This window comes from Brachycentrus maculatus, unplaced genomic scaffold, assembly GCF_059751285.1.
Source record: "Brachycentrus maculatus isolate JH-2025_06_01 unplaced genomic scaffold, ASM5975128v1 h1tg000188l, whole genome shotgun sequence".
Classification (NCBI taxonomy): domain Eukaryota; kingdom Metazoa; phylum Arthropoda; class Insecta; order Trichoptera; family Brachycentridae; genus Brachycentrus; species Brachycentrus maculatus.
In genome coordinates this window covers 346,977-364,989 of record NW_028280939.1, presented here as the reverse complement: position 1 = coordinate 364,989, position 18,013 = coordinate 346,977, and the positions used below count along the sequence as shown (strand labels likewise).

At 32.0% G+C, this 18,013-nt stretch overlaps 1 protein-coding gene across 1 annotated transcript in view; it reads left to right on the top strand.

The window, feature by feature from the left end:
* Nucleotides 1–2,722: 2,722 nt before the first annotated feature.
* Nucleotides 2,723–18,013, top strand: part of LOC148307816 (juvenile hormone esterase) — a 45,025-nt gene continuing 29,734 nt past the window's right edge. Inside the window, exons 1-2 of the mRNA XM_088262759.1 lie at nucleotides 2,723–3,008; nucleotides 15,976–16,214. Coding sequence (XP_088118885.1) covers nucleotides 2,889–3,008; nucleotides 15,976–16,214 — 359 coding nt within the window. The 5' untranslated portion in view covers nucleotides 2,723–2,888. The remainder of the gene's footprint in view (nucleotides 3,009–15,975; nucleotides 16,215–18,013) is intronic.

The window sequence follows — 18,013 nt, the reverse complement described above, 5'->3', positions numbered from 1 at the left end:
GTAAATGTTGCACTTGTGTTACCCAGCCTATGACAGGTCATAAGCCTTGTAAATACCCAGACTTTCATATTCTTCTCCATCTTTGTTATGTTGGGATGTCAAAAATATGTCTTTTGTTTGTTTAATACAAGAGATTTTTATATTGAAATTGATTCATCAGCAAATGTGGAGGTCCTCACCAAAACGTAAGATTTGCATTATATATGATTGAAAGTAATCAGGAATTCTAGCTTGTAAATTTGTTACGTTTTGGTGCGATATAATGATTTTTTATTGGTTTAACGCAGGATTGGTCACGTTTTGTCGTAAATTTAATTAAGATTTCGATACAACACAGTAAAAAGAACAGATTTGTATTTAAAGGATTTTTCATATTATTTTTGACATCTCATCAAAGATGAACAAGAATATGTAAGTCTGGGCACTTACGGGGCTGACGACCCATATTCTTCTTCATCTTTGATGAGATGTCAAAAAATAATATGAAAAATAACTCCTATAATTGGAGATAATTCAGATCTGTGAACAAGTATTTGGACACGATCAAAATGTTGTAAAGGATTTTTTGTGCAATATTGGAAAAGTAACTTTTTGGTGAGAACCTCCACAAATATAGAGTAAACATCATTTTGTATACCAATGATCGATTAAATTTGATCGATAGTTCGTGCAATAAGTATACGCGACGTGGGAATCTGAGCGACAATCGAAAGTATTGCATTGTATTTTTTATAGGAAATTCGAGTAGAAGTTGAAATTGCACCAGTTTGCATTCTCATGGCAAAGAATCTGGGTATTCGGGTCGTTGAAATTCTGACTCTTTCTTGCGCCAACCCTAATTAAGAAATTATTATTTTCTTTATTAAAATCGTACATTCATACAAGTATAAAAAGTAATATCAAGATAAATTTATTGGAATTATTTATTCGTGAACTGTTATATGGTGGTAAATATACACACATGTTTTATTTTATTTCTTACGTCATCTTTTATTACATATATTTAACATTTTATATTAAATAGTTTGTATCAAAATTGTTTTTAAGTATTTCAGCTAGTAAGTCCAGTATGCTAATATATCACGTATAAATGTTTTATCGTTGTTCAAATAAATAAAATATACATAAACAAAAATATTTAAATATTATGGCATGCGTATTAACACAAATATTTAAATTTAAAAAATATATATTATCATAATACAATCGCAAATTTAGTAAGTAACAGACTAGATAAAATACATGACGATTTTCAAAAAATGGTACCATTTTATATATTTTTTACTGTCGTCTTTAAAAACTTCACATAAACCTACTTTATTGCCATCATTTAATTAGTATTCTTAAAAAAAAAACATTATTTTAATTGATATTTTAAAACTTATTTCTTGATTTTTATACGACGCCTCGTCGAAATCTATTATATTACAAAGGATTATCTTATATTGAAAACATGATTATTTTATATATTACTATAAAAAATTATGTAAATGGTCCTCGCAAGAAGAGGAAATTCCACGAAATAAGACAAACACACTTCCAATACAAATGATTTGCATACGACGTATTTATAATATAACCACCCTAAGACCTATACCAATAAACATATAATTATATATAAGGCCAGAATTCAATATTTTTTTTAAATGTAAGCGTGCTTAACTACCGTGCTGGAGGTCCCGGGTTTGATTTCCAGGGGGGTGGGGAGGAGGTGTAAATAAATCTTAGTGATTTTACACTCTAATATTTATTTGATACCTGGACTGGTCCCTGAAGTGCAGGAGTGATCACCTTGTCTTCAAGTAAGTAATGATCAAGATAACACTGCATCAATACGATACAGTGCCCTGTGCACTGTTGGGTGAGGATAAGGGTTAGAATAGAGAGAATAACACCGTTTATGACTTTTACCAAACGTACTTTATTATTATGATTTTGATATTATAAACATTATTTTTTATATTATATGAAATTCTGCATTTTAATTGATTTTATTCTTTATTGCGAATTTCCCAGTTTGAGACGTTTAAAAAAGTATATACTTTTGAGGGATAACAAAATAAACAATAATTATTAACTATTCATTACAAACTGACCTACTTCGACACAATCACATTTCCACCATCTGCACACTCGTTAAAAAAATATCGCTAATGGCCTTGTTAGATAAAAGTACCGATGACTTAAATTGTAATTACATATGAGTAGGATATTGTGTATACGGCAGACGATTGTATCAATCGGTAAAGTAAGGATATCGTTGAAGATAAATTAATATTTTACCATTAAAAGATGGATATTTCGATTAAATGTTCAATATATTGAAATAATAATATGGAATTATCCAATATCGCTCAATCCTTTCAACAACATCAAATATCAAAACTCGACAATTTTCAGTTGTGCATGTTTTCCAACGTGCACAATTAAATGTTGGAAATGCTCAAAAAATGTGCTATATCCCAGCGAAAGCGGCATGTTTTTAACTTAATATTTACCAGCCACAGGGCAGAAAGTGTTGCAACACTTTCTGCCCTGTAGCGGGTAAATATAAGGCTAAAAATATGTCGCTTTTGCTGGGATATAGTACTTTTTCCGGGCATTCCGAAAACATGCAGAACTGAAAATTGACGATTTTTGATATATGACGTTGTTGAAATGAGTGAGCGATATACGCAGATACTTTGAAATTTTTCCTTGAATCGCATAAAATCCTTCGTAGTGAACCTGAAAATCTTCCAAACAAACTGCCGCAACAAAGTGTCCTTAATGCAGCAGTGCCATAGAGCCTAAAGCCGCTCGCAGCGGTGACCTCCCTGGCGCTCCGGTGACCTGACCCGAGGGTCTCCTGAGGTGTCCTCAGTCCTCGTGCGCCAGTCTCCGGCGCCATGTCGTGCCTGACGGTCGTGTTTGTGGCGTGCTTGTGTGTCCTCCGCGCGTATGCGGTGCCTCCATCGGCTCTCGGAGATGTGGTCACTAACGCGGGAGTCGGAATCAATCAAGTAACGGTAAGCCCAAATATTTTTTATTTTATTAAATGTGTATGATAAACATATTTTGTTTATTTAAAAAAAATACCTCTTTTAAAATTAGTTTTGTAACTTGTCCTGGTACGAAAATCATTTTGTTATATTATCGTTATAATTATTATGATATTGATTTACATATTTTATTTTGAAGAGTATCGTATATACACAATTTGAATAATAATTTAATATTTCATAATTATAAAATGTATGTTTTAGAAACAAATTAACAATTAATATCGTATAAGTATTAATTAATATCCATAGGAAATATTTTCCATGATGATAACGTCCAAATTTAAAAACATTTTTAACTAAATTTTCTTGGCAAAAACCAAAATTTCTTTAAATCTCACGTGACACGTGATTCGATGAATTCCGCATCATTTTCAAACACCGGTGTTTGAAAATGATGTGCAATGCATCAAAACATGTGACGCACTTATTAAAAAATACTGGTATTTACCAAGTAAAACTAAAATTAAAAATGGATAGTTTTTACCAGAAAGTGACTACTAAATCGATTAATGAAATTAATTATATTTTTCTATGTATTGAACACTAATTTGCAATTAGCATAAATATTTTTCTGGCATTCGTCTCCCCTAATACCGATTTGATAACTTTTTAAATTCATAGTCACAGTCACATACATATACTGTCTAGAAAAACAACTTTAAATGTTTTCTTAAAGTGAACATCTAACCTACCTATAACTATACCTATACCTATGCCATAAATATCCAGACTTCTTTATTCTTTATCATCTATATACATACCGCTCACTCCTTTCAAGAACGTCATACATCAAAACTCGTCAACTTTCAGTTGTGCATGTTTTCGGAATGCCCAGAAAATGTACTATATCCTAGCAAAAGTGGCATATTTTTAACTTATTATTTACCCACTACAGGGTAGAAAGTATTGTTTTTACATTTAGAAGAAAATGTATTGTATAATTTTTTTTTTTAATATTCTAAATATTTTTCAAATGGAGAAAAAACCTTCAGGTTTTACCTAAAAAAGATCTATTGCACAGTAAAAAGTTCAACAAGTGGCTTGATAATTATTTTTAATACATTGTACTATATTTTAAACCTTAAAAACGTTCTCCTGAAAAATCTAGTTTTTTTTATTATTTATGACGTTCTTGAAAGGCGTGAGCGATATGTTGGGATATCAATAAAAAATCTTGGTATAAATAACTCATTAGTGGATCAAATCCAGAATATCTGAATAAAAATTTCAACACACTCAAAATATTCTGGAAGAATTGAAGCAATTCCCATACAAAATTAAACATTTCGATTTTTTGTTAGTAAAAAAAATAGACTGCTCAAACCCCCTCGTGTTTTGGGTCGCCCGTATGATTTATTGACTCATTTTTTTATATTCATAAAATAAGGTGGGCAGGCAAGTAGGACACAAATAAAACATTAGCATGTTATTTGCATATTTATATATTAGCGATAATTAAGTAGGTTGACCATAATTCATTGAGATAAATCTGAGACAAATTCAACGATAAGATGTAGAAATTACAATATTATATTTTATATTTTATTTTTGATTAAGCCTCTGTTCTTTTAAGAGTGATTTTAATTAGTATTAAGTTTAGTATTTATATTTTTTGAATTATTTACAAAGTTATTACACATAAAAATTAAAAATGTTATAGATAAATGATAAGCTCGTATAATGACAACATGTTTTAATGCTTCAATGTTAAATTATCCATAGTAAAAAGTATATAGACTCATTTATTCCGAATTCAAACTAAAAGGATAGAAAGAATAGAAAAGCATATTTTTTAAATTAAGTTTTACTTGGTAAATACCACTATTTCTTAAAATCTTTAGTGACACGTGTTTCCATGCATCCCGCATCTTTTACGGTTATCATCATTTGCATACGGTGTTTGAAAGTGATGCGTAATCCATCAAAACACGTGTCACAATAGATTGTGAGAGACTTATTACAAGTCTGAGATAAGCACCATCGATAAAATTAAGAAAGGTGTGTTCAGATGGTTTGGGCGTGTGGATAGAATGAATGAAGAAAGTAAAGTAAAACAAATTTTTGAGGCGAATGTGATAGGTCCAGATAGAATAATTTGTGATTTAATCGGCTCACGTAATGAGAAAACACCGGATGTATAATTAAAATGATTCAGTGAAGTCTAAAATTTAGTTGCTGCGACTCAGTTTGCTTAAATGGAAAAGAAAATAAAGGAAAAACGCAATTTTTCCATATGGTTGAATCTATGAAAATATTGAAAATCTACGAACAACAAAACAATCTAAAAAACATTAAAAATATCTGAAGACGCTGTCCGCCGTGATCTACGTTTAGTTTTGTATGTGTGTTGCCGGTACGCTAAACAGATGGCGCTGCCATTGCGATAAAATCATCTGCTACATTTTAAATTCCACACATACATAAAAACACGCATGTATTTAAATCCAACGTTATGCCAAAATTTCAAAGCAATCGTTGAATAATTTTGGGAGATTTAATGGTTTGAACGAATGAACGTTTACGTCTTTATTTATATGGATTGTAAAATAATTAAATATATTTATAAATTCAGAAAAATCCATTGGCCCCTAGATTTTTTTTTACAAAAACGGTCCTGTCAAATCTGTGTACATCATGGTCTGCCGACACTCCGTCTTCCGTTACCATCTTGTCAATATCGACGAGAACAAAACCGCAATATTTAGCAATTTTAGAAAGTCTCCGTTCAATTCAGTCTTCTGTCATTACTAATCCATCGCCAGCACACTACGCAGCCTATTCACTAATCATTGCGCCTTTCTTTCAAATATCACAATCATTACAGAAGACATTGTATAAACGTACAAATCGTGGCTTATTGTTTCGCTCGTAAGTTCAAAAGTTAGTTACGATTACATAATAACACAGTATTTGTATATTCGATATTTTTAAAAACTCCTAAGCTGAGTACCTTTCCTATGCAATAAATGGGAGACAGTAGAGTATCAAAACACTCTCCCTATCATTCATCGTTCACTTTGTGTAATACCACCTTAAAAGTGGTATTACACAAAGTGAACGATGAATGATAAGGAGAGTGTTATATTACCATGCCACAAAGTAAACAATGCTTTTAATATACAAAATAGAGTCTCAATAGATCGATATTTTCAAGATTTCGGAAAAAACAACAAAAGTCTTATAAAAGCATCGAGTTGGACATAAAATGGCGGCAAATAAAACGTTTGTTTTTTTTTAAATAAATAAGCTCCCATTTTACATCTCCTCTTAAATGTTTTTAATATTTTTACTTATTACCTTGTTTTCCTCCTTTTCCTAGTTTTAAATTATTACAATCAGCTTAAAACCACAGTGTGTACTTTGTATTAAATTGTATATCCATGCACAGGTTTTGCCCTTGTGTTTTTAATATTAAAAAATATATAAAATTTATTTATTTTATTAAAATTTAAGTATGTACATTGGCAGGCTAATTGCTAAAAACCAATTTATTCCAAAAACAGACTAGTGATATTGATCAAAACGTTTGATACCATATATAGCTGTTTGCAATCAGGAGGAACTTGAAATTTTAAAACTTTTCAAAGTTTCCGATTGCTAAAACTTAAAAAAATGAATGCATATACCACGAATGAGGAGAACATAAATGTAAACAATAATTTACCAATAAATAGTTTATCGTAAAATAAATATCTTTAAAAAAAATACTATGTTGCAATGCCCTAAAAATCCATATCCAAAATCGCATTTAAATGTAAGAATATTTAAATGTACCTACTCGTATGTTCTTAGTGAATCTGAATATTCACTATTTTTTTTTAAATATTAATTTAATATATATATATATTTTAAATTATTACTCCTTTATTTATTAACTATATAGACTTACAAAATATTTATTCTTGTTACCCTGTGCCTTTCCAAAGAGAGTACTTGTAGAGGGATAATTAATAGTATTCGATAAACGATGATGAATGCAGTATTTATCTTCGCTGTTTCCACGTGTTTAATGCGAGAAATGGCTTGCTATATTTCAAATTCCCAAAAAAGAGGTCGCGTGTTTTAAATCATTTTTCGTTCGTAATCACCTAGGCATGGCGAATGTCGATCTTTTTCAGATGCACTTTTTACAATACCATAATATAGTATAGGGTCAGAAGAAAAATGGGCCAAGACTTTTTTTTTACTATAAATAAAATAAAGAGAAGTTTTTATGTTTTTTATTTTATATACAAAAACACTTTAATTGCATACTATTTTTATGAGCCTAAGCGGCTCATTATTAGAAATAGGTATCAAACTGCGGTAGACTGGGATCGAACCGAGAAACACTGATTTAATAGTCCGCGACACAACCCACTGGACCACAACCCGACACTGATGAAAATGATGCACTAAGAACTACATACTGGTATAAAAGAACCATTATTGGAGAGATGTGATACGATTAGCACAAATGGTATGCACTTTAAGAAGAGCCGACAGGCGCCCTGGCGTAGTTGGGTAGACGTTCGACTGCGAAACTGGCGTCGCGAATTTAAAACTGTTTTTATACCAATGGCAGTGCCATCTGTTGAAAGTTACAATAATAGCGTGCTTCTTTACAGATCCTGTCAGTTTTCATTGTTGTTTCATAGATTTTTAATGTTTTCTTTTCTGAAATGAAGCATTTTGGAATTGTGCTTTCTATTTTCTGTCTTTTCCATTTAATTAGACTGAGCTACAGAAACGTCAATATAAAAAATAAAATAAAAACTTGACATGGATTAGTTTTATACTGAGCATCTTGTATACAGTGTGTAGTGAAGGTATGTGAATCGCAGAATATCAACGCGCGAACAGAAAGAAACCCTTTGTCAAGTACAGCTTGCCGCCCAGCGCTATAAATAAGTAATGGTCCACCTTTAGTTTATGCAACAAAACGCTTACAATACATGTAATTATTACCAATTACTGCAATGGTTGGACTTCAACGTTCAAATACTGTACTTGAAATTCGCTGTGCGGTCTAGATAAATATTTCAAAATAAATATAATTAATGTATGCACGTTGCTCTTATAAAAAATGTTAATTTATTTTATTATCTACCATATATATAATATTTCGTATCGTGCAATTTCACACATTGACCGTGCTTATTCGCTGAATGAATCAAACCGTTGCTAACTTAATACACGACAGTGTAAAGTGTACACATTGAGACCTACATACGACTAATATTATTATTGAGTGTGTCCAAATTTTCGTTCACAAATCTGGGTTTGTCCACTTCACCAAACGAAAGATAAGTTTGATGTCAACACTAAATTTAAATCAATTCAATTCATTATCAATTTATTTATTTATAATTACAAACTCAAAATTTAAAGCGTATACTTTAAAATCGAAAATATGCAAAAATACTATTGCTAAAGGTGTAGAAGAATCCCGCTTCGGAAAACTCCTTCATACACATGAAACAGATCAAATCCAATGAGATATTGTTCAACATAGAGGTATCTCTTTCTACAAGCATAACCATCGGTAGGTTGGTCCTGTGTATAGGAATGTGAAACAATCTATGCCGACGCTGTCTTAGTTAACTATCGGGAACATGCAGACCAATTTTCTGGATAATTTCAGGATTATCGATCATACAAAGCAACAATCGATAAAAATGCATAATAATCAAATACACATTCTTTCTAGTCTCTAAACTATTGTAGCCAAGCATACCCTGGAGAAATTCGGCCGGGTAGAGCCAAGGATAATAGCCGTACTCTCTCATGTAGAGAACTGTACTCTTGTATTTTTTTATAGTACCTACATAAGATCCATGTGAAATGTTCAAAGATCTGTCAAAAGGAGAATTTATACTGACATTGAATTTATTAATTGAATGTCCGCCTCCGTCGTGTAATGGTCAGCACGCTCAGCTACCGTTCTGGAGGTCCCGGGTTCGATTTCCAAGGGGGGTAAAATAAATATTAGTGAATTTTTCACTGTCATATTTATTTAATATTACCCTGGACTGGTACCTGAAGCGGAGGGCTGATCACCTTTCCTTCATGTGTAAACTATCAAGATAACACTGCTTTTATTTGACGCAGTGCCCTATGCACCATTGGGGTGCGGAAAAAGGATTTATTATTATTATTTATTATTTGAATTTATATTTACAAAAGTTTATTTACTATATATTAACATCTCAACATAGAATAAGAATTTTTTTTTTTTTTTTTCTTTTTTTTTTATCTTCAGTTTGATTGTATTACATTTAATACAAACTGTTATTTACACTTAATTGACATCATGTATATTTACATCTTCTTACAGTACCCATACAAATCTTTTTTTTTAAATTCTCTCAGACTTTCATTCGTCATCTCGTACATTCAAGCATCTCATCACACATTTTCAAACCCTTATACATAATACAATTTTGCGACTCTTTTTTTAAATATTTTATTTTGTCCTTATTTCTAGAAACACATTTATGATTTTTTTTATATAAAACTTCTTTATTCTTTTAATTATTTAGGCATTTTAACGTTAATAATTTATGTATATAAAAAGCATATTATATACAATATAAGTCTCTTTTTATAGGTAACACGTTGGGTTCTTCTTTCATTTTTTCTACAATCTTATACCGATTTTTCTATTACTAGGCACTTTTCTCATAACTTTTTTTTGAACAATCTTAAATTTATTTTAGTTTCCTTCATTGACCAAAAATTAGAATATAGTAGTCGATATGTATTTTTCTATTTTATTTTAATTTATTTATTCGGAAATTGTACAGCTTACATATAAAAAATGATATGAAACAATAGTTACATTAACAATAATAAACATTACATTACATTAACAAAAAATAGTTACGTTAAAAAAAAGACAATTAAATAATTCCACATTTATGTTATAAAACTATTAAAAAACATTTAGAGATTAAACAAAAAACAAAAAAGGGTATTACAATATATAAAATAATAGGTTTAATAGATTTAGCTAGATTTAGCAGGAAGGAGAAGGAGAAGGAGAATAATTAACTTAATTTTGTGGACAGCGAAAAAAAACGAACAGTTATCTTGAAATAAATCAAAGTTAAAGCCTCGAAACAAATGTACGTTCTCAATATATTGAACCCAAACCATTGTGAATCGTTATCTAGATTTTATGGCTCATATACTCGTAAAGCATCAATGTATAATAGGCTCATAAAGAACAGCAATAATGTCAAGAAGCTGTGCTTACCACCTGCAAATAATGGGGCCACTCGTTCGTTACTCGAAGAACGAATTATTGCATTTTAAATATTAACCATATTTCTGCGCTATATTTCTTACAGCAAATAATTTGGAAAAAATATTGCATAAAAACATATCTTTAAAAAAGCTTTGAAAACTCTCGAAACACCCGTTAAAAATACAAATAAATGTAGTTTCTATGATTTCGTTCTATCATCGACATTGCTTTAGCCACTTAGTCGAAAACAAGAAAATAATAGGATAAATTACTTTTGAAATATAAACGTACATTAAGTTCACAAAGCATGTATTGGGATTTTGACATATGCAAAAATGTACAGAGCATAGTAAAAATGTGTCCGGGGCTACCCGACATTTTTTTCATAGTCCAAAAATTAGATGACAAAATTATTATGATGTAATTATTGAAACAATTAAGCTATTTTTTTTGTCAGAATCCCTTAATAAGTTAATTTTTATTATTAAAATTGACAACAATACTTGTCTGCCTCTATAATGTACTGGTAAGGTAAGGTTAGGTTAGTAGTTACTGGTTAGTGTATTTGCTTACCTTGCTGGAGGTCCCGGATTCGATTCCCAGGGATGGGTCAAAACAGATTTTTTTTCACTGTAATATTTTTTTATCACTTGCACCTGAAATTAAAGACTCCGCACCTTGCATTTATGTAATTAATGACCAAGATAATACGGCTGTCCAAATTTAAAACACAGTAAGGGACATTTTTTTGTAGTAGTTTTTTTTTGCATTTTTGTACTAAGTAGAGTCTACTTAGTCCATAAATGCAAAAAAACCTGCCACAAAAAATGTCCCTTACTGTGTTTTAAATTTGGACAGCCGAATACTGCATCGACGTGGTTCAGTATCCTATGCACCATTTAGTGTAAATAATGGTTTAAAAAAAATAAAGTTGGTTGATTATTTTTTTGTGTTTTCTTAGTGCGTGGATAGCGGTTAGAAGAACAATAACGTTAGTTTATTATATTTTAAAATGTCTTGGGCTTCCCGCCCTTCCCCTACATTTTTCCAACGAACAGAGATGATAATCTTTGGTTCATCTCCGCGCATCTGTGCGCTTGTGCTAACTTGACTTTTCTCGAGCGGTAATATCTGCGCTCCATATCTCAGACGATAAATTGTATTATTTATTATTCATACCGTGCGTTTATTTTTCCCAATCCGTCCCGAAGGTAATCCGGGTACTTTAAATCGACCTTAAATTAAGCGAAAAAACCCTGAATCATTTTGGTTTAATAATGTTATTAAATTTATAGTTTTGATCAGTTTATTGATTTGTTACTTGTCGATACATACATTCATATGAGGGTTGGGATGTCAGACGGCGTATGTCATTTATTTTATAAATTAAAGCATTGAACATAACATATAAAAAAACTACTGTAAACTGTCTTCAACTGGCCAAAAGTATAAATTATTACTTCGTTACTGTCCCACTAAATTGTAATACATGGTTTGAAGTCTGAATTTAAGAAAACGTAAATATCATCGTTAGCTGTTAAATGATCATAAATTTGTAATTTCTGGTCATACGCATTTCGCCAATGATTCTGGGTTTAAGGCCCAGCATTTGTTAAGATTTTTTTTCTTAAAACGTTGTTTTTGCATGGAAAAAATAAGTTTTTCTTAAAAATAATTAAATGGTTTTGAAAAGAAAAGAGATATTGAATGGCAAGGAGTGTAATTTTTTCTATTTTAATTCTAAAAAACAAAAAAAAATGTCCAAAATACATTCATTAAAAAAGTCGGGCGTGAAGAGACATGTGACCTCTCCGGTGGTCTCCGATGAAATAAATGCAACATAACGAATGCTGGGCCTTAAATTGAGGTTTGAACCTTTTTAAGTCTGCGTTTAATCCCGAGTTTAAAAGTAAAACCCTGGGTATAAAAAAACATATTTTTTTTTTTAGTTTTGAAGATTGGGTCGACTTCATTAATTGAAAATAATATAAATCTTTTGAATATATGATGGACAAAATTGGCTTATAGAACCACGTTGCTGTACGACAGAGGTTCTCAATCGTTTTCAGTCTAGCGCCTTCCAGTCAAAATTTCTTTCTTATAGAAAGGGAAAAAATAAATATACCCCCCACTTCTTATTCCTTCACTTTGTCGCTCGCTGGAGGGTATCGTCCTCTTTGGGAACTATGGTGTATGATATGTGCTAAAGATTGGCATAGCTACCAATTTTCTGAAATCATCCATGTGCGTAATCATGCAAAAAGTTGTCAACTTACTATGTAAAATAAATTATTTTGATAAGCTGATTTCGCAACTCAAATTGTTGATTTCTTTAATGTTTTTTGCTGATACTTTGTGGCACGTTTTATTAACTTTATAAAATAAAACCCAAATCGCTTTTATAAACGTAGTTAAAAACAAAGATTAAGTTTTGTTTTAGAAATGATTGATAATTCGAATTATTATAAATATTATAAATAAGAGATTCATTTTTAAAAAAATACATAGAGAATGTTGAATTCCCCATTGTGAAAATATTTTATACGTACAATGTTCTTGAATTCTGGTCAAGGTTTGTATTTATATGCATACATTATTTTGATGAATATAGTATTATATGTGATATTGTCATATATTTGTATTTCGCATCTGAGAGGATGTTGGGCTACCAGAAACTTGCAGATATAGAGGCTAAACAGCCTACAACAGTAACTTATTTGTACATATATATTGTATGTATATATAGGTACGCCACAAGCATAATTGAAATAATACAGATAAATGCCTCGATACGGGTTGTGCCCAGTTCGATTTTAATATATTGCTCACTCCTTTCAACAACGTCATATTTCAAAAATCGTCAATTTTCAGTTTTGCATATTTTGGAATGCCCAGAAAATGTACCATATCCCAGGAAAAGCGGCATACTTTTAACTTAATATTTACCCGCTACAGGGCAGAAAGTGTTGTTTTTGCATTTTGAAGAAAATGTATTGTTTTATTATTTTTTTAAAATACTTAATATTTTTCAAATGGAGTAAAAACATTCAGTTTTTACCTAAAAGGATCTGTTGTACAGTTAAAAAAAATATGTGGCTTGATATTTATTTTTAATACATTTTATTATATTTTTAAACTTTAAAACCGATCTCCTGAAAAATCAAGTTTTTTATATACTTATGACGTTGTTGAAAGGAGTGAGCGATATGTATTGTATTTACATTGCGTATATCATGTTGAAACGGTTAAATTAAAAGCGACAATTATTTCCTAAAAAATAATTAGCGGAATTGAGTCACAATATTTTTGTAGCACACGAGATAAAAGAAACATATAATATAAATACAGCAAGCTAATTTTTTTAATAAAAAATAAACTATATACTCGTACTACACACCTGTATTACATCAACTAAGTCAGTAGTCCACACAAGTATTAATCAACAGAGACAAGTATCTATAACACAATCATTTTTGAAAAATATCTATTATTTACAACATTTTGAGTGTGTCCAAATACTTGTTCACAAAATCTGGATTATCTCCAATTACAGGAGTTATTTTCATATTATTATTTGACATCTCATCAAAGATGAAGAAGAATATGGAAGTCTGGGCATTTACGGGGCTGACGACCGTCAAAGTGATCACTTTACACACGTGTAACATTCACCAATCCTACTCATTATTAAGTTATCAATGCTATGCTTTTAACTTTCGAAGATATTAAATTTGCTGCCCGTCACCATTAAAAATTCCAGTAGTGATCATGTCTTTAAGAACAGTGTCCGTCGATGGTTGCTTCTCGTTGGAAGGGACAAGGTAGAAAGTGAATTAATTAAAGTCCAGGTGTATTTTTTTTATTGTAAAACTTTTATACTATAAATTGTTATTGTATTTATTGTATGTAATGTACATAATCTAATAATTTAAAGAGATCAAATAATTATAAAAAAAAAAATTGTATTAACATGTAAGTATTTCGGCTCAACACAGGCCATGCCTAAAGAGTAATACATATAGTAAAAAAAATTATGTATCCATGAAATAAATAAATATACTTACACAAAAAAATTATCATATTTATTTTATTTGTTTATTTCATCATTTACATAATTGTTAATAACAATAATGTGCTCTCTACTGAGTTTTCTAGTACCGAGGACAAATTTCACAATATTTATTTATAAAATTATTATGAAAGAAAATTGTTTTTGCAATTAAATACGATATGGTCGAATGATACGATCTATTTCAGATTTATGCACTTCCATAATCCGTTTACAAATAAAAAACTAAACTAACTAACCATCACGCCGCTTCCCCGCAGGGGTAGGCAGTGAGAATAGAGTGCCACACCACTCTGTCCTTGCAAACATTCTTCGCCTCTTCCACGTTCATGCATCTCCTCATACATACCCGCCGATTGTTACGACTCCTAACCTGACCACTTTCAAGTATTTGGCATACCTGATCGTGCCATGTTTTTCTCGGTCTTCCTCTGCTTCTTTTCCCGCTAACATTAGCCTCATAAATTTGTTTTACCGTTCTTTCCTCACTCATTCGTTCTACATGTCCAAACCATCTCAACACACTTTTCTTAATTTTATCGATAATGCTTATCTCAGCTTTGCATTCCTTCCTTATTTCACTATTCGTACATCTATCATACATCGTTTTGTCGCACATTCTTCTGAGAGATCGCATTTCGACTGCATTCAGTCTACTTTCATCCTTCTTTTGCCAACTCCATGTTTCACTTCCATACATTAGAGTTGGAACATTAGAGTTTACAAATAGCCCTTTAATATTTATTTTTTATTTTTAATAAAGTTATGGATAATGGAAGCAGGTTGTACCTTTTTATTGAAAAAGTCTCGCGGTTTAGCTACCACTGAACAAACCCATCAATCAATACATAAAAAAATGTAAGGGAGCAGACAGCTTAATTTTTGCAATCGATTATCTTTTTTGTCCTCCTTTCATTGTACATTACAGCATCCGAACATCAAGACATTTTACAAATTTATCGTTTTATTTAGTAACCGTCCACATACGGGTTACGATATGGCAGAATTTATTGTTTATTTATGACTTGAATTAAAGTTGAATAATTGAGACAAGGGAACATGATGTCAAACCCAAATACGTATCGCGTAATGCTGGCGACAGACGCAGGACGATCAAAAGCTTCGTACATCAAGTCATTATTCCAAAAAATATATCATTCTTTCAAATAACCTTGATCGGTAATCGGCAGTAGATCATAATTAAATACTAGTGCTTTATTATTTTTAATCATTTAATATGTTTGAAATGGGAGCAGAGGAAGACCGAGGAAAACTTGGCATAGTCAAGTATTTCAATTACTTAGTATTGCAATTAAGGCGGGACAATCAATAGACCGTAACTTAATTTTCTTTAAAAAAAAAAGGGCGTCACTGGACGACCGGCTCTATGCGTTGCCGGAATATAACTAAATTTAATTATTACGAGTTTGGCCTTAATAACGGTTACTAGAAAGAAAGAAATAAAATGTTCTTTTATACATCATGTTTATATGTTTAGTCATAAAACAAACCCTGAAGAGGGCAACAGGTTGTTGCCGAAACTATTGTAGTTGGTTTTTAATGAAATGTGAGTGGATCAAAAAACGTCATTTTATTTCTCCAAAATATAAAATAAAATGCGTTTTGTTTTTCAGGTGTCCGAAGCATGGAAGGCGTTCGCGTCGCACGTGCGCGAGCACGACGGGCTGAAGCTGACGCTGCGGCGGCTGCGCGTGCTGCCCGGGCGCGCCGCCAGCGTGGCGCACCAGCTCGTGGACCGGCTGCGCGTGGGGGACGCGCCGCGCGTCAAGTGCGCGCTGGGCACGCTCCGCGGCCGCGCGCTCACCACCAAGACGCACCCCAGGAAGAACTACTACAGCTTCAAGGGCATAAGGTCGGTACCACAATAAACTGCGAAATAACTCGCATCTTCTTCTTCTTCCTGGCACCATTCCAATTTATCGTCTATGTAGACTGTTGGGTTCAGCTCTCCTCGTCCTCAGGTTGTAGATCCTTCTGTCATGGGCAACGTCACCTTGGCCATGCCTTCGAATCAATTTATTTTCTGAAGCAACCATAAATTCTTTGGTCTTCGTCTAAATGTCTTTCAAAGAAGATCCATGGCGATTGCCTGGTTCACAATATGATCAGTTTATCTGCATCCTTTACGTCTGTATTATTGTATGTAACACAAATATAGAACATAAACATAAAAAAATCGTACCTCCCTCAAATCAGATGTAATTAACAAAGATAATTAGTTCTTCTATTAAAGATAATTAGGTTCTTCTATCATGGACAACGTCACCTAGGCCATGCTTTCTGTAGCATCCATGAATTTTTTGGTCTACCTCTAAATGTCTTTCGAGGAAGATCCATAGCAATCACCTGGTTTACAATCTTCTTCTTCTTCTTCTTCTTCTCCTTCTTCTTTATCTAGGACTGTGTCCTGTTGTTCTCGGAGTCAGCGTTCTTCATTTATTATGTTCTTTTCCTTCCTGGCTCCATCCCAACTTATCGTCTTTGTAGACTGTTGGGGTCGGCTCTCCTCGTCCTCAGATTGTAGGTTCTTCTGCCATATACACAATGTCACCTAGGTGTCCTGCCTTCGAATCATGTTATCTTTCTGTGTCATCTATGAATTTTTTAGTCTTCCTCTAGATCTTGATGTCTTTCGAGGAAGATCCATGGCGTCTGTCTGGTTCACAATATGATCAAGTTCGAATCTTTCTGCAGCATCCGTGAATTTTTCGGTCTTCCTCTAGATGTCCTTCGAGCAAGATCTTTGACAATCTACGCCCGATGTGCTCATACCGTCTCAATTGCCTTTCCTCTACCTTATTATTGATGTCAGTTACACTAAGTAATGCATTTATATTATCCACTGACACATCGAGATGGTACTGGTCAGACCAGTCTGATGATGTCGGTAACGACGAAACCCGGTCTCTGGTCAAATAAAAATAAAGTGGAAAAGCTAAAAATATTGGTTTTAATCTAATAATATACTAAGTAATTCACTCAGTTTCCGATTTACGAACAAGTACCGTTTCTAGAGATCGCGCGTTATAAGTTTTTCTTCGTGCGTCAAGTGTGCCCTGGGCACCTCACGAGAGCACGCTCTAATTAGGTGGTACAAAAATTGATAATCTGGAATATTTGTTGAAAAATTACAAACCTAAAAACTTACACCACAAAATGACAACTACGTATATAGCTTTTTCGGCTTTTATTTTATTTGGCCAATGACCGAGTTTCTTCTTCGAAAGTAAAATTTAAGAACTAAAATCATATATGTACCTAACTGAATTCATTGCGAACTTAGAATGATTGAATTGTTGAAAATCATATCTTGTTTAAAATCATATCTTGAGATAACGAGTTTTTTTGCTTAGAATTTTCACTCATGAATTACATGAAATTATAGTACCTATCTTTAAATATGAGTAAACTCACTCACGTATAAACAGGCTATAAAACTTAAACTAAGTCTAAGTAGGGGCATGATAAGCGGTGTTGCATAAGCCGTAGCTAGATTTCAGAGTTCCTTGAACGTCGGTTAATTTTCAAAAAAAGGATTTCGTCGTTATAAACATCGTCAGCTATAAATAAGCAATATACATAGTTATTGTTTTATTACTATATATAAAATGAAATTCCACCAAGAAATGTCAGTAAGAAGACTTTAAGTTA